General features: G+C 37.4%; 1 protein-coding gene across 9 annotated transcripts in view; it reads right to left on the bottom strand.

Moving 5' to 3' along the window:
• Positions 1-21,668, bottom strand: part of POC1B (POC1 centriolar protein B) — a 143,395-nt gene that overhangs the window by 62,612 nt on the left and 59,115 nt on the right. For 6 of the 9 annotated variants that reach the window (XM_037004806.2, XM_017662438.3, XM_073213600.1 and 3 more), the window contains one exon: positions 88-306. The exons of 1 other annotated variant lie outside the window; for it this stretch is intronic. In XM_037004806.2, coding sequence (XP_036860701.1) covers positions 88-306 — 219 coding nt within the window. Of the gene's footprint in view, positions 1-87; positions 307-5,804; positions 6,002-6,166; positions 6,190-21,668 lie in introns of those variants that run through there. 2 more of the 9 variants (XR_012121514.1, XR_012121515.1) reach the window with 2 other exon arrangements.

Genomic DNA, 21,668 nt, shown 5'->3' on the forward strand with positions numbered 1-21,668 from the left:
TTTCCCCTGCTCTGCTAGTTCTGCAACCTGTGGCAACCAGGAGTGTTTCATATCTCTTACCACCAAGTACAAAGCATGCCAACCCACCTGTGTCAAAACATTGAGCTGTTCCATAATATGCTCTAAAGCGTCAGTCACAGCGAGCGGTATGCTTCTTTGGCTCTGAGAACGGAGGTTGCTAATGTCTTCATTTTCCTTTTTCAAGGTTGTTGGTGAACAATCTGATGACATTAAAGAAGGGTTCAAGAAATAGCCACAGATCTCTTCACTCTTGTCTGGTAGAGTTCTAATAGTGGTTTCTGTTGCCTTTGACATCATAGAAAAGACAGGAAGAAATATTTTCCACACTTAAGATGATATATATAAAAGTTTTAATATTCCTCACTAAATGACTAGCTTTCATTTAATTGTTTACCCTCAACTATAGCAAATTATAGGAACTACAATTGTAAGAAGGAAATGAAGCTAACAATGAATAGAAAAAATTCACAATATTCCTTAATTTTTTTAAATGAAATATGCGTTGTATGTATCTGTCTGAGGGGTCAGGTATTCTACCATTAAAAGGATTGTTAATGCACTCTACTTCTTAATTTAAAAACAAATATCACCTCTATTAAAATGACTATTATAAAAAGGTGGAAAATAATAAGTGTGGGTGAGGATGTGGAGAAAGTGAAACCCTCATGCATTGCTATAGGCATATAAAATGATGGAGCCAACAGTTTGGCTATTGTTCAAAAAGTTAGGCACAGAATTGCCATATGATGCAGCAGTTCCAATCCTAAGTATATATCCAGAAGAACTGAATGCAGGAAATTGAACAGACTCTTGTATACCACTGCTCATTGCGGTATTATTCACAAGTGCCCAAAGGTGGAAACAACCCATGTATCCATCAACAGATAAACGTATAAACAAAATGTGGTATATACATATAGTGAAATATTATTTAGCCATAAAAATAAATGGGATTCTGAATAATGCTACAAAATGGATGAATCTTGAATTATGCTAACTGAAATAGGTCAGACACAAAATAAAATATGATTCTATTAATATGAGGTATATAGAATAGGTAAATTCATAAAGACAGGAAGTGGAATAGAGGTTACTATTGGCTGAAGGGAAGGGAATGTGTGTTTATTTCTTGATGGGTGCAGAGTTTCTGTTTGGAATTGAAAAGTTCTCAAAATAAACAGTGTTGATGTTTACACAACACTGTGAATAAATGCAGTGAATTGTACCCTTAAAAATGGTTAAGATGACACATTTTATGTTATGTGAATATATTTAACAAAATAAGTGTAAGATTTGTACACTGAAAACTACAAACTATCACTGAAAGAAAACAAGATCTAAATAAATGGGAAGATATCACATACCCATTGTTCATGGACCAGAAGACTCAACATTGTTCAGATGGCAATACTCCCCAAATTGATATACACAGAGTCAGTGCAATCCCTGTCAAAATCCCAGCTGCCTTTTTTGCAGAAATTGGCAAGCTGATCTTAAAATTCATATGGGAATGCAAGGAACCCAGAATAGTCAAAATAATATTAAAGGACAAAATTGGAGGACTAATGCTTCTCAATTTTAAAATTTACTACAAAGCTATAGTAATCAAGACAGTGTGGCATTGGCATAAAGATACACATATCAGTGGAATAGAATTCAGAGTCCAGAAATAAACCCTTCCATTTATGGTCAGTTGATTTTTGACAAAGTTGCCATGACAATTTAGTGGGGAAAGAATAGTTCTACCACAAATGGTGCTGGGAAATTTAGATATCCAAATCCCGAAAAAATGGATTTGAGCTCCTACCTCATACTACATATAAAATTAACTCAAAATGGATTATCAGCTTTAAAACAAGAACTAAGACTATAAAACTCTAAGAAGAAAACATAGGAATAAATTTTCCTGACCTTGGATTAGACAGAGGTTTCTAGATATAATACCAAAAGTATTAATGACTGACTAAATAAATTACTTTATAAAAATTAAAAGCTTTTATGCTTCAAAAGATACCATCAAGGAAGGAAAAGAAAAAAAAGCCCCAGAGAAAGAGAAAATATTTGCGAATCATATTTTTTGATCATTTGTATGGAAAACAAAGAACTCTTAAACTCAAAAATAAAAAGACAAGTAATCCAATTAAAAAATGAATGATCAAAGGATTTAAATAGTCATTTCTCCAAAAAAGATACAGCAATGGCCAATAAGCACATAAAAAGATATTCCACACCATTAACCATCAGGCAATATGAACCAAAACCACAGTGAGATACCACCTCACATCCACTAGGATAAATAACTAAAAAAGAATATAACAAGTGTTAGCAAAGATACAGAGGAACTGGAACCTTCATGCAGTGCTCATGAGATTATAAAACAGTGCAGTTAGTTTGGAAAACAGTTTGGTAGTTCTTCAAAATGTTAAACAGACTTACCATTATGACCCAGCAATTCTACTCCTCAGTATATACCCAAGAGAAATGAAAACACACATACATGCAAAACTTGTGCACGAACGTCACAGCAGCAGTACTAATAAGAGCCAAGAAACAGGACATGACCCATATGTCCAGCTGCTGTGACAATGAAGGCATAAACAAAAGTGGCCTATCCTTAAAATTGATGCTATTTGCCCACAAAAAGGACTGAAGTAAGGATACATGCTACATACATCATAGATGAACCCTGAAAACTTTCGACTGAGCTAAGGACACTCTACACAAAGGCCACATATTGTGTGATTCAATGGATGTGAAATGGTCAAAACAGACAAATATATGAAGAAAGACTGAGATTGGTTGCTGCCAGGGGCTGGGAGGTGGGAAGAATGAGGAGAGATTGATATTGAGTATGAAGATGATGAAAATGTTCTAAAATTCTTTTTAAAGTGACGAAATACTCCAAAATTAGATGGTGGTGACAGTTGCACAACTTCATAAATATACTAAAAACCATTGAACTGTATACTTTAAGAGAGTGAATTCTAAAGTATGTGAATGACATCTCATTATAGCAATTATGAAAACAAACAAAAAACCCAAATCTACATATCACAGGAGATTTTTTGTTTTTTTTTTAAATCAGTTGACATTTCTGGCTGTCACCTGAGACATGTGCATCCCTGACAGAAGTTACCTCAGACATACCGCTGCTGCTAACAATGACAATTAGCATTTGTAGAGTTTACTGTGTAGCTGGCACTGTTTCAAGTGCTTTACACATATTACTTGATTTAATCTTCACAATAATCCTTTCAGGTAGGTTCTACTATCATGCCTATCTTACAAATGAAGAAACAGAAATACAGAGAGATTGAATAACTTCCCCAAGGCCACGCAGGTAGGAAAGATGTATGAAACATAACCAATCACAAATCTAAGAGATGCCAAAGCACCCTGGGATCAAAGCCACTGTTCTCCAAGATCCTCCCAACCATTTTTTTAGAAGATAAAAACTTTCAAGCTTCCCTCTGTCATAATATACTAATTTACCATTTGTTGAAAATAATAACAATAAACTCAAAATTCACCATTCACAATTCAAACACATCTTAACATTGTTAGCAATGTGTACCTGCTCAGGGTTTTTTGTTTGCTCACTCAGCAAATCTTTCTGGAGTTCCCCTCTGCGCCAGGCACTGTTCTAAGTAGTGAGGGCTCAGCAGTGGGTGGGGGACCCTCTTCTGAAGCCTACGGAGCCCTCAGTCATTTGGTGGCTTACCTCTTCTACTCTTCTCCTTCAGAAACTTATGAACTAATGCCTAGCAGGCTATATTTATTTTCAAAAGCCACCCTGGTCTCTGAGCAGATATGCTCTGTACTCCCATGTTTTCTACCTTTGAGATGTACCTGACAATGCTAGAGTGTGAATCTGAGTGGGAATGCCTTTTTAGGGTATGAAGCACTCATTAAAGTCCACACCCCCAAAACAATCCCATGACTATCCCTTTGAATTACTCACTCCATCTGAGGAAGAAAAACTAAAATTGTCCTTCAAATGTCCAGAAGCAACATTCCTAGCCATGATAGATTATGGGAAAACAAGTCAACATAAAGGATTTTTAATGCTACTCATTAGCTGTGGCCCACCCATCCATGCTCCGAGCTGAGGGAACTGGGAAAACAGCACACAGAACTTATTTACCTGGGTCCCCGGCTACTAGTTGGAGGCGAAGAACGAAATGAGAACCATGCAAAGATGGGTATAGCGTTCACAAGGCTTTACTAAGAAGTCCTGTGTCAGTCACAGCATGTGGTCCTCATCCAGGTAGCCACCTCACTGACTGGAGACAGGGTATGGATGGCCACACACAACCCTCCTCTCCCCAAATAAATAATTCCTGCTCAGAGCACAGACTTTGTTTTTGAGCATAGCTTCTGCTCGGCTTGCAATGGCCTTCTTTGCCCTTTTAGCCTGGCAAAACCCTTTTTGATCTCTACATTTCAGCTTAATTGCCACGTCTTCAGAAAAGTGGTCCCTGACCACTGCAGCGAAGCGGGATCCATCCTCTCATGTGGCATCTCGATGTTTTTCACCATAACTGATCAGAGTCTGCATCTATATATTTGTTCCCTGTCTATTGTCTGTCTCCCTCACTAGACTGTGCTATGCCCACTCTTCTCATCACTGTATCCCCTGGAATTAGCAGGGACATTAATATTCTTGCATTATCTTAAGTACTAAAATGCAGATTATATTACTGTTCTCATAGATGGAAACCACATTCTTTATAACCAGGACAGTCTTTTTGACACAGATTAGAACACACCTAAGTATGTACACACATGGCCACAGACATCACTAGTCATATTGTAGTAACGGTTCCAGCCATTCATGGGACAAGGCATCAACTTAATTAACAAAACAGTCCTTGAACTCTAGGGGTTTGCAGTCAGGGTGGTTAGTGAAGAACGGGTGATAGCAATAGGCCAAGAAAACATTTAAGACCACAGACAGTCCAAGCAATAAAAGATCTCACTACAACCTTAATGGTTTTATTTGGGACCAGCAACAAATACATTCCTATCACATGACACATGGAGATGAATAAAAAAGAGAGAAGAATAATGGAAGGAGAGAGAAAATGCACTAGATTTCCAATCCACATTAGCCAACCTACATCTCTCGTTCTCTCCCAAAGGTGTTAGGACCTAGACACTAACAAATTCTTTTCCACCAACCAACCTTACCTTTGCATCCTATTTGTATAGGGGGACTGAGATGCTCAGCTTGGGGAAGTTTCAATGCACTCACCCATAAAATTACAAAAAAAAAAAAGACTGAGAAAGGAAAAAATACATTTCACAGTCGGGACTTTAGAAAGTCCAGCAAATGTGGCTGCAATGCCTGCTGCTACCACTACACTGAGGTTCCCTCCTATTCCAAGGTTCTCATACTCATTTCTTGGGTAAATGCTTACTGAGCAACCGACATGCTAAGCATTTACCTATGTTAAACGTGAGTACTATGCGATGCCTGAGCTCAGGAATTCTCTGTTGAGATGTGAAAATTAAGACAGAGCAAGGCCTAGGTCCCCCGCAGTGCCTGGCACCTCACTGAACAAGAAACAAAGCAGACAAATGACTGTAGGACTGCAAGGAGGAACAAACGCTTTGGTAGCTCGTAAAAGAAAGAAATCACACCATGTTCCCTTATCTCTTATTTCTCTTGCTGACACTTCAAGAACAGTGAGGTAACAAGAATTCATTCAGTGGTTCATTCAACAAATGAGGACCTCTTCCAGTAGGCATTAAAGCTACAGCAAACAAGTGAGATGCGGTACCTTCCTTTATGAAGCTCACGGTTCTCTAAGGAACCACTTCACCCAGAAGGATGGCCTTCGGTTCTCCTAACCACTCCTTCAGTTCTCCTTGGACAAGCCAGTGGTTGCCATCTCAAGATGGCCTCACGAAGTGCAAGAATGAATCTGAGTGGCTGAGAAATCCTTTTTTCTACAGGTTAAAAGGCTCCACTTTCCATCTGAACATATAAAATAGAGTAAAAGAGAGCTGACTGATACAGGCAACTTCGATAGCTCTGAGAGTCAGATATAAAACCTGTCACATTCTGGGGACAAATGACTCTTAACAGGTTGTTTAGATACCATGGTTAATTTGAATGCTCAGTTTTTCATTTGTCACTTACATTTGAGAATGAATTCTTTTAACCTATTGACAGAAAATGAAAATTGTGCATTTGCAAACAAATTTTATTAGGAAACTAGCCATTCAACAATGTAATTAAGGTCCACACGTTTAAATTATTATTATTACATAATTAAAAATGGAACATTCAAAATACTGTGGTGCATAAGTTCATACATTATATTTATACCCTTTTTTTTCCTCTCCTCCTTTTACCACTCTACCCACCCACCCCTGTCTGGGCTAGTAAGTCAGAATTAATCCAGGTGCCACTACACTCTCAGAAGTCTTTGTGCCATCAGTAGAGCATTTATGCCTTCTTGTTCTGATTGTGTTCCTATGTCCCTATCCCTGACTAGATTATGCAGGATACTCTCTTGAGGGCAGAAGCCACCTAGCATAGTACATGAGACACAGAGCTCAACATTGTTGAACTGATTTCAGTTGACTGCATCAGTTGGGGCATCCACACAATATAAATATTAACAATTTAATAGCATATGGAGAAAAGCAAAAGCCCAAAGTTAAGCCAATAGCATTCTCTGCTAAAAATTATAGTCTTAAATGCCTTCTTAGAGGCACAACAAGGGAGCAAGGCAAGAGTTTATCACTTCACTACAATCACTTGATTTTTATTCCCTAAAAGCGTATTTCATGGTTTCTGGTGGAACAGAATAAGTAAGGGTTTCTCTGACAAATGTGAATGCAAAAATAGCCATTTCACATGCAAAGATAATAGCAAACTTCACATATTATCTTTAATACATGGGTTAAAAGAAGTCAGTTTGGGCTTATAACTAACATTTCTAGTCTTGATTTAATTCTTGGTAAGTGGAGAGCAGACAAAGGTCAGAAAGGTCTATCCAAAAGTGGCCTTGACCCCTCCAGCTAAAGTGAGTCTCCCATCACTGAAGGGTCTAAAATGTAGACGTGTGATGGTCCTTTACTAGGGATAATGTGAGAAGACATGAACATTAGCTCAGGAAATTCAACTGAATACCCTTTAAAGTCCTTTCCATTCCTGACATTCTGAGATTTTTAAATAATTACACACACACACACACACACACACACACACACACACACACACACACACACACACACACAATGCCTGCATGAAATAGACTAGGATAACGAAACACACCTTTTGCCTGGACAAAATTAAAAGCAAATACTATTTTTCAAAGAAAGAATGGATCATTTATTTTCAATGATAACATTTACAGCAAGGATTAGAAACCTTAATCTCTTTATGGGATCTAAAATGATTCGGACAGACCATTCATTCAAAACAAAATTACTTTATTTAGCAGTCTCATGCCAGGGAAATTTTAGGTGCTGGAAATATAGAAATGTATCAGTTTCCTACTGCTGTGGTAACATATTACAAGTTTAGTGACTTAAAAACAACGCAACTTGAATAAAGTTCTGGAGACCAGCAAAATAGGTTTAATGGGGCCCAAATCAAGATGCTGGCAGAACTGGGTTTTCTCTGGAGGCTCCATGGGAGCATCTGCTCCTTGCCTTTTCCAGCTTCTAGAGGCTGCCCACATTTCTTGGCTCAGAGCCTCATCACCCCAACCGCTTCCAGGTTTTATGTCCTCTAATTTCCAAGCCTCCCTCTTTCCTTTATAAGGATCCTGTGATTACACTGGGCCCACTCGGATAATCCAGGATAATCTCCTCAGCCAAGATCCTTAACTTTATCACCTCTGCAAAGTCTATTTTGCCACATAAGGAAACCTACTGACAAATTTTGGGGATGAGAACATGGACTTCTTTTCGGGGTGATTATTCTGACTACTAAAAGGAATGTATAAACAAAAGAGACCCAGAGATCCTACTGACATGGGTTATGCTCAAGTGGGTTGAGTAGGGAAACAGATATGTGATGTAATGTCATGTAGTAACAAGGATTATAAAGAAAAATAAAGCTGGGTAAGCTGCTACATCACAGTGTGGCTCCATTAATGATGCATTTTTTAACAGGGGGGTGCCTAGAGAATAAATTTGGGACATTTAAGTTTGAGATACCTATTAGACTTCCAAGGGAAAAGCCACGAATGCAATTGGAAATATAAGCTCCTAGATTTCTGCAGAGGGGTTGTGGAGAGTTATCAGAATATACACGTTTACCAATTTTTATGAAGGACACAAAGGAACAGTCAGATGAGGAGGTATGCAGGGCAAGGCCTGGGAAGACTCCAAAGTGGTGGAGCTCCTGCTCCCTTGGAGTTGGGGTGCTCTGTATATAATTACTTACCACGGGTCTATGGCCACTCAGGGAGCCGTCAAACAAGAGAAGAGTGGTAAAGACCTCAGAAGGCAGGAAGAGCCGCAGCAGAGGTGATGGGCGGCCTGTGAGGTAGGAGGGGGACGGGCCAGGAGGCCAAGCGAGCAAAGAGTTTCAAGGAGAAAGGAGTGATCACCAGACTGCTGCAGGAACGCTGACTTAGATCTGTCACTGGGACTTTGACACGAGTGGAATGTTGGGGACAAATGCTTAACTGGAGTGCGTTTGGAAGAGTGGAAAACTGAATACAGGCAACTCTTTGGGGGAGTTTGCTATAAAGGGGAGCAGAGGATTGAGACAAGAGCTGAAAAGGGTTATGAGGGGTCGAATAAAGTTTCCCTTTTTAAAGACAGGAAATACATTACAAATGTGACTGATGGAAAAGATTAAGTAGAAAGAGAGCACTGATGTCATAGGACAGTGAGGGGACAACCACTCGGCGACGGGTTGCCTCGGCAGGACTGAATGCCCCCGGCACACTGTGCAAATGAGTGCAGGTGCGATCAGTCAGCATGGCTGTCTAGTCCGATTCGACTGCTTGGGTATAGGTGTCGAACAGGCAGAGAAATAGATTTGACGACATTAAGTTTTTGGGGGGATGGTACAACACGGGAGAAAGGGGCAAGGGTCGCAATGATGGACTACAGCATCTGCACCAGGTAAAGGGACAGACAGACATAGGAGATGGGCAGTGAAAAGGCAAGAGGCTCAATGGATCGAAGGCCCTTCTGGGTTGATGAATTATCAAAACTGGGAGACTAGAGGAAGTGGTGGCCGAAGAGTGGGAGGCTTTACACTGTTTATCATCAGCACAAAGGATTCAGTCACTGAGTTCATCTGAGAATCCTGATAGAGGATGGCTGTCTTTGAGAAGTGTTCGTCTATCTTTGGTTTTTTTCCTTGAGATCAAAAGCCAGTGTTTGGCCAAGTGGATGAAACCGAAAAAGGAGCTACAGAGTCACACATGCAGGGCTGTTACAGGACCTCAGCACAGGATTTGCTCTATGTTATTTCTCAATTTCAAAAATTCTTAAGAAGAAAAGGCTGCTGATCCTGAGACAGCCATATCTCTTCTATCTTATTGTGTATCATGTATTCTTATAAAAACACACCCAACCTGATCAAGCCTGATTGATTTAAAAGAATTTCTAGGATAAAATCAGAGATTGTCAAGTGAAAGTTGTATATCCCAAACCTAACTTGCTCAGAAAGCCTTCTGTTTGTCCCTTGGGGGAAATCATACATCATTTTCTCAAAGAGGAGCCTTCAGGCTTTAGGGATATAGGTGTTTTACAGCGGGCTTTGATTTTTCTTCTTCAAATCAAATTGGAAACTTCATTTTTGTTAAAGACTTGAAAAGCATACCCCTGAGCAGCTATCAACTAGAATATCTGAATGATTAATTCAGTCCTCTTGGAAAAGACAGCTGAGGCCACAAATCTACTGTCTCTTTGCTTTTAATCTTTATTCTCATCTCTAGAGAAGCTTATTAATTTTGAAGCCATGAATGGGAAAGATACAACTAGGACACATAAAATCTATACAAAAATCTCCTTCTGTGTTGCACTTCTTACATGATTAGGCAAATACGAACTGTGAATTCCTTAGAGGAAGATCTGTCTCCTAATGTCCTATGCTGAGTCTAGGATAGTGCACTGCACCAGATAAATGTTAATTAATGATAAACTGCTAACCAGAAGTATCTGGGGAGGGGAGGTTGGTAGAGCAAGTAGCCAGTGAAAACAGAAATAGTGATCTGTGTTCTGAGTTAATATTAAACTACAAATGTTACAGGTATATGTTATTCCCCATATTTTAGACAAATATAACACCAATAAGAGTTTTTGAAAATGCAAAAGGGATAACAAATGGCCATCTCTTCTCTTATAATGAATCCTGCTGTTATACCTCAAAGGGCTACATACTAAGGGGTTCATTCTTACTATATCTTTCATATAGAATTCATTGAGAAAATTTATGTAGAAGGCTGAAATGAGTAGGGCAGAAATACACCACCATAGTTACACTTCACTCTTTGTTCAAAAAAAGTGTGTGTGTGTGTGTGTGTGTGTGAATCTAAATTCTGAGACATATAAGAGCTTATATTATTCAATGATATATTTTTTAAAAGATCATTTTATATTCATGCACACATTACACGGTGGAAAAATGGAAGTTTGACTTCAAATCTCCATATTTGGTTTCGTTTCACCCACATGTCTCAAAAGAGCCATCTGTTCACGTTTCAGGAAGCTACCCCTTGTGTCCAAAGCAATCAAGTGAAATTAATATGAGTGAAAAAGAAATGCAACCTCACCATAACACTAACATTTTTTAATCAATCAGAAATCCTTCTTTCTGTCTAATGAATAATAACAGGTGACTTTTTAGAAGGCCCAACTATGCTTTAAATAATTCAATGGAAATGTATAAAGAATAACAAAGCAACCCTCTCTTTCAGTGAAAGAGATAAAATGTACCCTCTTACGGTCTATCTCCCTTTTTTTCCCTCTTAAAGGATCCCATCTTAAATATAGTGTCTATCATCCTAATCTATGATCCTTTACTTTTATCACACAGGTCGACATCCCTAAACAATAGTATTGTTTTTGCATGTTTTAGAACTTCATATACAATAATATTATATTAGATACTTGTATTTTCTGTTAATTTTAGATTCTGTTATTTTGGTTTGTCCATGGTGGTGCAGTTAAGTCTAGTTCAGTTATTTTTACTGCCAAATAGTATGCCATTGATTGGACTATTCCACAATTAATGTATCCTTTCTATTGTTAACTAGAAATGGATGCTACAGTGAGCATTCCTATAAAGGTCCCCTGTATACAGATAGGAGAGGTTCCCTAGAGTGCTCAAAGAGTTAAGTCGTAGTTTTACCAGCTATTGTAAATAGCTGGTAGTATCAACTCACTCTTCTCAGGAAGAGTCTCCTTTTTTTCCACAAAGTCAACAGTATTTGACTGTTAAACATTTAAATTTTAACAAAATTAAGGCCAGGAACTGGTATCTCTCAGTTTTAACTTCATTGTGCATTTCCTTGATCACTGGTAACTTGAGCTTATTTTATATATATATTGATCATTCTATAAATTGCCAGTTTAAATCCTTTGTCCATTTTTTAAATTGGTTTAATTCTCTTTTCCCAATTTTGATTTGAGTTCTTTATATATTCTGGATACTAATACTTCATTGTTTATGTGTAATTCATCTCCTGCTCTCTGCTTTGTCTTCACTTTTATTTATGGGTTGTTTTCCTTTTTTACATAAGTTTTCATCTTAAATGTAGTCAAACTTATTAAATGCTTCCCTTATAATTTGTACATTTTATATTTTGTTTCAGCAATTCTTCCCTACCCAGAATACACAATATATTCTTCTGTTTTATAAGTTTTTAAGTATTGTTTTTCACATTGAAACATTTAACCCATCTGATATTGATTTTGTTTGTGGTTAAAAGAACATAATTTTATCTTTTTTCCATATAGCTGGTTGTCCCACCAACATTCGTTGAACAATTCATTTAGTGACTAATCCATCTTGAAGGGTCTGCAAAGCCACACCTTTCGTATACCAACCACCTGTATTTGTGTGGGTCTCTTTATGTGCTCTCCGTCCTGGACTCTTTCTCTCCCTGGAACAACCACCACACTTAGAGCTTAAAAGAGTCTACAAACTTTGAATCTCTTCAAAATTGTCCTAGCTATTTTTGGTCCTTGGCTCTTCCATATAAATTTAAATCAATTTTTTAGGTTTCACTTAAAATATTATTGTAACGTTTATTGGAATTGCCTTGAATTTGTCAGTATATTTGGGGAGAACTAACATCTTCATGACACACACTATCCTCACATGGAGGCCACTTATAGTCTCTGTATTATTTCAATTTTAGTGTATGTGCTGCAAAAGCAAACTTGCCAGCACCACATTTTTAGTATCTTAACAATGTACAGATGGTCTCCGACTTAATAACTGTTTGATTTATGATTTTTCGACTTTACAATGGCACAAAAGTGATACACTGTACTTCAGATTTGAATTTGGATCTTTTCCTGGGCTGGTAGTATGTGGTACAATGCTCTCCTGTGATGCTGGGCAATGGCGAGTGCGTAGCTCCCAGTCAGCCGCGTGATCATGAGGGTAAATAATCGATACACTTACAGCCATTCTGCACCCATCCAACCATTCTGTTTTTCACTTTCAGTAGAGTATTCTATACATTACACGAGATATTCAGCACTTCATTATAAAATAGGTTTTGTGTCAGATGACTTTGCCCAACTGTGGGCTAATACAAATGTTCTGAGCACATTTAAGGTAGGCAAGGCTAAGCTATGATGTTCAGCAGGTTAGGTGTAGTAGATGCATTTTCAATTTAAGATATGTTCAACTTATGATGGGTTTACCAGGCCATAATCCCACTGTAAGTCAAGGAGTATCTGTATATGGAAAGTCAGCCAAATCAACAAGTCAAAGTATATCCTCAAATAACTGTCTTGATTATTTTTATGAAACATAAACTCATCACAGAATCAGTAGCATTATTTAGACTACATTTTTGAAAAATTATTTCCTGTGCTTACTTATTTTCTGAGATAAATAATGCCATTCCTTGGCCTTTCTTACAAGTGTATTTTCTGTTCCTCAAAACTCTTTAAGTGTCAACTTCAACAGAAGTGAGCTGTGTGCTAAAAGTCATGAGATAATTCTTTTAAATTGTACATACAAAGTAAATTATGCTTTGCTCACTTGAATAAGACTTTAGCTTCCTTACTGTATTTGTTTAAATGCTATAAAGAGGCGATTTTAAGGCAAGAATTCATCCAATCATGTAACAAAGCTACATTCAGAAAACTGGCAAGCTTTACAGAACATCTTTTAGAGGTCAAATATTAATTTATTTATTGTTCTATTCACTGTCTAGCATAATGTGAACATTCTGGTACAATTAATGATAACTGTGATAATAACACTAATGTATATTCATAGTTAGCTATTGAGACCACCCTTTACTTATTATTCATTAAATCACTCAAAAAAAAAACCGGAGTGAAAGCTTTCTTTCTATGTGAACCCAGTAAACACAGTGTATATTATATTTGTTGACTTTAATTTGCATTTGCAGAATACTGAAGTCTTCCCTCATATTCCCCAAATAGATGCAATTTGCCTCTCTTTTAAATCTCTATAAAAACTAAATTTTGCTTTTAGGCAATTCTCAATATCTCCTTGCATTTCTCTTATTTGTGACACCATACAGTGTTCTACGCTACCACATAAAATGGTGGCTATATGAATGGAACATCAAGTTATACAGATTTGGGTTTCAATCCTATCTCTTCTGTGTATTAATTGTGTGACCTTGGCCAAATTACTGGACCTCTCTAAGCCTCAGTTCCTTCCTCTGTAAAATGAAGAAAATAATACTGAGCTACATTATAAGGTTTTTGTGAGAAGGAAAGTAGAGTTTCATACATAGATTGTATTACCTATTATCATCAACATCATTATATTACGTCCTCTTATGCCACTAAATTGAATTTGCACCTTTCTAAAAGGCAGAAACCATAGCTTACCTTCTTTCACATGGTTGACAATGTGATGAGTAACCCCTACGTGTAAGGCACACATAAAATAATTCATAAAATTTGTTGAATTAATGATATTTATCTATTATATTCTATGTTTTTTTCCCTCCTACCTATGTCTGGTTTTTCAAATTAATAAGCTTTTAAGAGCCAGGACAACTCAGTAAATAAATGAAAGAGCCATATAAATAAATATTAACTAAGTAGCAAATAAAGTAAGTATATATATTTAATGAAAATCACTGTCCAACAAATCCCAAACAAAATATATTAAGACATATTCAGGTATAGTTGTCAAAAGAAAAAAAAGTCTCTGTTTTCAGGTAGCTGCCTGAAAATGTACTAATACTTTTTAAAGACATCTAGTAAACAGAGATCCAAAATTTATTTTAAAATTCTGGTCCCATCATTTTAATAGATGAAACGATTTCCTAATAATAATGCAGAAGCCAGTGTACCATAAACATTTAAATCTTGAGTCTCATCTAAAATATTAAACCTCCTGGCAAAGATTACATAATTGGACATAGTTGAAAAATTATGGCATTAAATCTCAGGAAGAATAATTTCTGGGTAGAGTATCAGTAACAGATACTTCATTATAAACAACTGAAAATAAGATGCTATCATAACAATGTACTGTTTGATAAAGATACTATATTTTTCTTCCATACATTTTGTAGCAAGGTGTGGGCATTTTCCTCCTTTCTTATTTTTCTGGTGGAAGACTGAGAAACCAAAGACAATAAAAATAATGACTGTATTTATAAAGAAAGATTCTCTTTTCTTTTTTAACCAATTACCATGGGGGGGAAATGGGTCCAGGAGAAATAACATTCAAATACTACCATAAAATTAAAAAATACTTCTCACAGATGCCATGAGTCAAAGAGAATATGAACTAAATTCTGTAACTTTGTAAAAAGAGGGGTTAGAATCATGATAATTTACACACACACACACACACACACACACGCATGTAGGAAGTTCTTAAAGAGGAAGCCACGACACCACTAGCGCATGTCTGCTTCTTCTAGCCAGGAAATGTAACCAGTTTTATCTGTTTCCTATTTCAGTCACAGCAGTTACCAAATAGGCAGCATTACTCAGTTTTTTAACCATCCCTCTTGATGAATGAGATGAGATTAATGCCGATCATCTGTTTATTGTAATCATTACCACATTCACCATGGAGCTGTAGTTCAGGATCATCCTGTGGGACCTTATGACTTGATCTATGAATTAAAGATTCTCAGATCTCTATTTCTGGACTGGATGCCGCACACACAACCCTTGTCTTTTTCCAATCTTGTTAAAACAGTGGCATTATCTCCCCAGCAGTTCCCAATTTGGGAGACACTCTGGACTCCTCTCGCTCCTCCCACGTCAGAATGTTTGACTCTTAACTCTTCTATTATCTCCCGGGTCGGTCTCCTCTTCTTCATTCCATGTTACTGCCCCAGATCGAACACTTCTCACTTTATATCTGGATTACTACTGCAATTGCCCCCTAACTCTCTATGCCTCCCCCTAACCCCTCCTTTATCATATTTCCAGAGCAACTGTTCTAAAACTCAGATAGCTCTCCTGCTTAAAATCCTTCACTTGTCCTCCTGAAATACTAGGGCGAAATGACATTCAAGATCATTCATGATCCAACCACACCTTTTTTCTCCTGCCTCATCTCTTGCTGTCCTTAAAAACACCCAGTGCTGCCACCAGCCAGAAATGTCCAGGGTCCCTGCATTCACCATCCCCTCTCTAAAGCCTTCTTGCCTATGAACATGCTGAGCTGGGTCCTGGTGCCCCATATCATCAGGCAAATTCTTAAAGAACGGACTCAAGTATGAGCCCCTTCTGGGAAGTTATTTCCAATTAACTTTTCTGTCCCACCGTAATTTTCTAGTACACATGCACATGCATGCACACACACTCTCTCACGCTCCTTATTTAACTACTCCACTGATGTACTCCCATAGCAACTTAAGCATATATCACTATTTTTGGATGTAATCTTTCATCTGCACATTCTCATTGCTTGTTATGTAACAGATGCTCAGCAAATGTACTGAATAAAAGGATACTCTATTCTAGCTGCTTCTTTTGTTCACCCCTTCCTCACCACTCACTGTTCAATCTTCTTCCTACTGGCTTGACCTGTGTTACTCCATCAGAAAAGCTCTCCAAAAGGTAACCAAAAATCTCTGCTGAAGTCATCACACATCTCCAGCCGTTCTCTTGACCTCAACAATGTTGATGCTCCTGTCCTCTCGAATTGTTCCTCTCTTGGGTGCCAAGACACCACACTCTCCCACTCACCGCAGCTCCAGCCCTCCTTTCAGGCCCGGAGCATCCCCACAGGACAGTCCTTGCATGCACAGTTCCCTCTGCCTAGAACACTCCAGTCCTTAGAACCCTCTCACCTCAGCTCCTTCTGAAGCTTTATATTAGCACTTTCCAAACTTCAGTGTAGACATAAATCACCGGGGGATCTTATTAAAATGTAGAGTCCGACTATGTTGGTCTGGAGTGGGACTGGAGAATCTGCATTTCTAATAAGCTCCAAGGTGATTCTCAAGCAAACCATTTGTGGACCACATTTTGAATATCAGAGTTTTATATCTCAGTTGAAATGTCTTTTTCAGGGAAACTTTCTTAGAAGCCACCTCACCCAAACTCCTGATTTAGTCAAATGCCCCCAATTAATACTCTTTATTGTACCATGTAACTGTCCGTGGTGGCTTTTGATTACCATTGTAACCCACATGCATCTTTCCCCTCAACCCCCAGCTCCTATCTAGTGCCCAGAACATTCACTTTTGAGACATGAATGAACAATGTCTGTTGAGCCAGTCTCTGACTTAGGCCGAGTCACTTCCCCTCATGATGCTAACACCTCAAGGGTCACTGCCCTGAGCTTACCTCCTACAGAAATCCAGCACATCTGTGGTTAGTACTCAGAGATTTTTCTATTTCTACCAAGATTCACTTTGGGGTCTGCAGAGCTCTGGTTGGACAGTAAATAATCCCATGCACACTGGCCCTTTGACCTAGCAACCTGGTGGGCCACAGTCTCACAGTCTACTAGGACTCCAGATTCCCTCCTGCTAGGTAGATAAGCAGCAGAGAGAAAAACACAAATCCTAGTTATTGTGGCCAGATCCAAAGTGTGTGTGAGGAATGGTGCCAGGAGGTATACAGGCAGGAGGAAAAGACAAAAACTTTTAGTACATTCTGATCTTTTTTCCATTCAAAATTCATTGCCTAGATCCTCACAGCATTCATTTTTTTTTCTTTAGGAAAAGAATTTTGACTAAAAATATTGTAGGAAAAATTACGTAAGTTAATGGCTGGATACAATAGCTAGAACACCTGCATGAAGTAAGCAAGTGTGCTGGCGAATATAAAAGTGCTTAACTGCATAAACACACAGCAGGCAGGAGCTCCACCACTGCTGTAAAGAGAACTGCCCAGAAAGAATGGCAAAGCAAAACCCCAAACTAAACAGATAACATGTAGTTTGAGATAGAAACCCCATGAATGTCATTTCCCTTGACTTATAAATACAGAAAAATAGTCATGGCACTTAGGAGCAGAAATAAAAAGACCTTAATGCTTGATTAAAATATTGGCAATAGTATCTTAGAGAAAACTGTTGCTCTCTAAATATAAGTTTTAGGTACACTAAACGGGAGAGATCATTTATGTTGAAATTTTCAAAACATTTTCTCAATACTGTTTGGAAAACTTATTAGTATCCTCAATTTAAAAAATGGTGACATTTTTAAAAACATAATTTTATTTGCTTGACATTTTTCATGTCATTTAATTGTATATCAGAGATTGTTATTACTGAAGGAATGTTATCTCCAGAAAGAGACTGTTATATAAAAGGGTGTGACCCTCTAATATAGTAGTTCCCCAAAAGTAGAAGAGCCATAGTTTTACAACACTCATAATTCATGGAACACTTAAGTATATAAATGATTTCTTGAAAAATAATCTAACTTTTTAAGTAGCATTAATATTTTTAATTTTTTCAGTAATTTTACTGTGTACTGAATTACACAAAAGGCACATAGAATTTTCTAAAAGTACAAATCTGGGAGAATACATTTCTTAGTCAAATTTTTCTAATTTTAGATTTTCCAAAGCACACACAATTGTCTTTATCATAATAATGTTTTCCAGTTCTATGTAAAATAATTGTTTTAATTATTTATCATCCTGAAATTTCATTAAATTATTATTATCCCTCAAATTTATATTTCTGAATTTAGAATGACATTCACTCAGCATGGTAATTTGCCTGATGCTCTATGTCAGCCTTAGAGAATTGACAAAGCAGGGCACAGATCCATTTTCCTGAACTGAAGCTTGAAACAGAAGAATTGTCTGAATGAACTATGAACTGTGTTGAAAGTTCCACCCATGCTGACAAGGTATAACACTGTCACACAGAGCTACTGCCTACTTGCTCCCAAAGAAGAGCTGCAAGTCTGAGGACTATGAAAAATGGAAGGGCTGGATCCCATGAGCTGCCAGTACTCGTGATCTGAAGAGTAATAGCAGCAGCAGAAAGAAAGGTTGGAGGAGACAGCCTGGATTCTGCAAATAGGTGCATAGTTATAAAAGCTCAAATCACTAGGAAAAAAAAGCATTATGGGTTTGGATATGCTTTTGAACATTGCCCACAAGATTTTCAGCCCAGCAGACAAGATATTTACCAAGAAAATGTAGCTCTGTTTATAAATAAAAGTCAATGGAAAACGGGATTCACTTTATAAAAACGACACTGTAACCAAATCTGATGGAAACTGATGTTATCACTTCAGAAAGGAAATAATAGCTGCACACACCAGAACTAACAGCAGTAACACCACCAAAGAAACCTAGGTACAGACAGTTCTTGCCACAAAGAACATCCTTTCTCAAAAAACTAAAAAACAAAAAAATGAAAATTAGTGATAGGGTGAGGCTGGAGGCCTGGGGAGAACAGTAAAAGAAAAGCGCCAACAAGCCCTGCCCATAAGCGAAGCCACTGGATGCTTACTGAATAGATTTAAAGGGTGACAGTCACATAACTGTTCTTATCAGGAAGCTATATCCACTCAGGCGGGCTTCCTCAACCTGCGACCAGCATGCCATATGGTGCCCCTTCTGGATGGAAGACCAGTAGGAGATGAGGGTGCCTTACACATAATTCTTTTTGATGAAGAGTCTAAAACCAAGTTAAGGATTTGTGTTCCCTGTTCTGGTACATGCCCAGGACTTAGGTACTCTGCAGGTGGGAACATGTATAAGATTCCACAACAGCACCCATAACTAATTACAAGGGCTGACTCTCGGGCCTACTTCCCCCAGATGCTCCCAAACTGGAGGTCCCTAACACTTGGCCATTTTTTTTTGAAATAGAAGTACTGATCAGGACTTCTGGACTACTACTTTATACTACTGAATGTGAAGAAATACTTAGACTAAGCCATGGTGATAACAAGAAGCTAAAACCAGAATTCAGCATAACAAGAAATGTGATCTGATATCTTGATGATTTGGGGAGCAGTATGATGCAGGGGTTCAGAGCTTGGGCTCTGAACTCAGTCTGATCTGGGCCCCAGCTTGCCTGTCAGTCCCTTGTTGGTGTGAATTTGGGCAGGCTGGCTTACCTCTTAAAAGCTAATTTGTGGAGACAATCTATGTATATCCTTGGTGAGGAGGTAAGATGCTTAATAGTATATGAAAAATGGTAGCTATTTTTATGGAAACCACAGGCATGGACCAAGAATGCTCCTAAATTTGATTCAGTGAAGCTTTAAAATACTTGTCTGTAATACTACATTCTTAGATGAGCAAACATAAGATAGTGAAGTCAGTAATCCTGCTCAAATTATTTTATAAATCTAATGCAATCCTATCAACATTCCAATGGGGTGTTTTTTTGAGAATGGAAAAACAATTCTAACATTCATAAGGATAAATAATAGGCTAGCATATCCAAGAAACTTCTGAATATAAAAATTGTGCACCATTTTTTCAAGAAGTATCTCAAAGCTACAATAAATAAAAAGGTGTGATAATGGATCAAGAACAAGCAGATTGATGACAGAAGATAAAGTCTCCAAAAAGACACAAATATATAAGAATTTCATGATTTAAGAAGGTAGTTCAAATCAGTGATGAAAGAAACAATACATATTGAAGACACAGTGGTTTAACTATAAATCTGCAGCTTATAACTAAAATTAATCTAGAATGTGAGATTTAATTGTCAAAAATAAAACCTTAAGAGGAGTAGCTGGAGATATTTGGAGTAGGGAGGGTCTTAGGCATAGACTCCAAAGAAATCAAGAAATCAAAACAACAATATTTTTCAAAAAATTAATGCAGCTAAACCTGTCAATAATCAGAAATGAAATTCAAGGGGAAATGACAAATAATGATGACATTAATGACAATCAACCTTATTAATTAAAATGGCTTAAGGATCAATATTTAAATGAACAAAATCATTGAAAAAAGGGCAAAGCAAAAACAAACAGATAACTCTCAGAAATACAAATGTAAATCTGCAAAGAAGTAAAAAGCTAACCTTTTCAAAGAATATTTCTTCTCTCTCACTTACCAACTTCACATTTCCCTGAATGGCCCCAGAAGATGACTGGTTAGCCAGAGACGGGTAAGATTCCTCAAGGGAGGAACAACCTAAGACAGGCACAGTCACAGGGGGGCCATCAGGTGAGAAAATGGGGATCAACAGTGGTGAGACTTAGAACCCCCCCCCCCTGTTTTGAGAGAAATCTTCTGCATCCGTGGATGTTTTGTTGCCCTTGTCTAGTTTGGATTAATATTTAGTCCACAGGCACACACCTGATCATCTACATTTGTTCTCTTACAACACTAAACTATGTTTTCTACCTTTATCTTGCATCTACCTACCACTTCAGCATTTTATTAAAAATAATAATAATAATAAGGGAGAAATGTGGGATTCACATTTAAATCAAGTATAAAAATCAAACGAATAATCATATTTGACCTGATTGTTTATAGTTCATGATGTGTGATCAAAACAGAAAGTTTCTGTGATGACTGCCCTTGCACTGTTCACCATGTAAGAACTTTTTCACTACGTAAGAACTTGTTCGTTATGCTTCAGAAGATTGGAAACTGTTGAGAATTAGGCTTGGGGTTGATTAATGATTGTGCATTGAGTCGCCTATACAGAATTTTATTGGTGTTAACAACCATTTGATCAATAAATATGAGAGATGCCCTCTCAAAAAAAAAAAGAAAGACAAATGAATAGAAATCATGAAAACAAGTCAAAACTCACAAGTCACTGTTCTTACATCAAAAAAGGAGCGGGGGCAACTACAGGAGGATGTGTTAATTGTTTTGATTGTGGTACTCATTTTACAATGTATACATAATATCAAAACATAACACTGTATACCTTAAATATATCTAATTTTTATTTTCAAAAATAAATGATTTTAAAAAGCTCACAAACCACTAAAAAACAGAAATGAGTATTTCTTGCTTATTACCTTCTCAAAAGCTTAAGAAATTAAATAATTATAATTAAATAAAAATAACACTTAATGTCT

This window comes from Manis javanica, chromosome 10 (assembly GCF_040802235.1).
Source record: "Manis javanica isolate MJ-LG chromosome 10, MJ_LKY, whole genome shotgun sequence".
Taxonomy (NCBI): domain Eukaryota; kingdom Metazoa; phylum Chordata; class Mammalia; order Pholidota; family Manidae; genus Manis; species Manis javanica.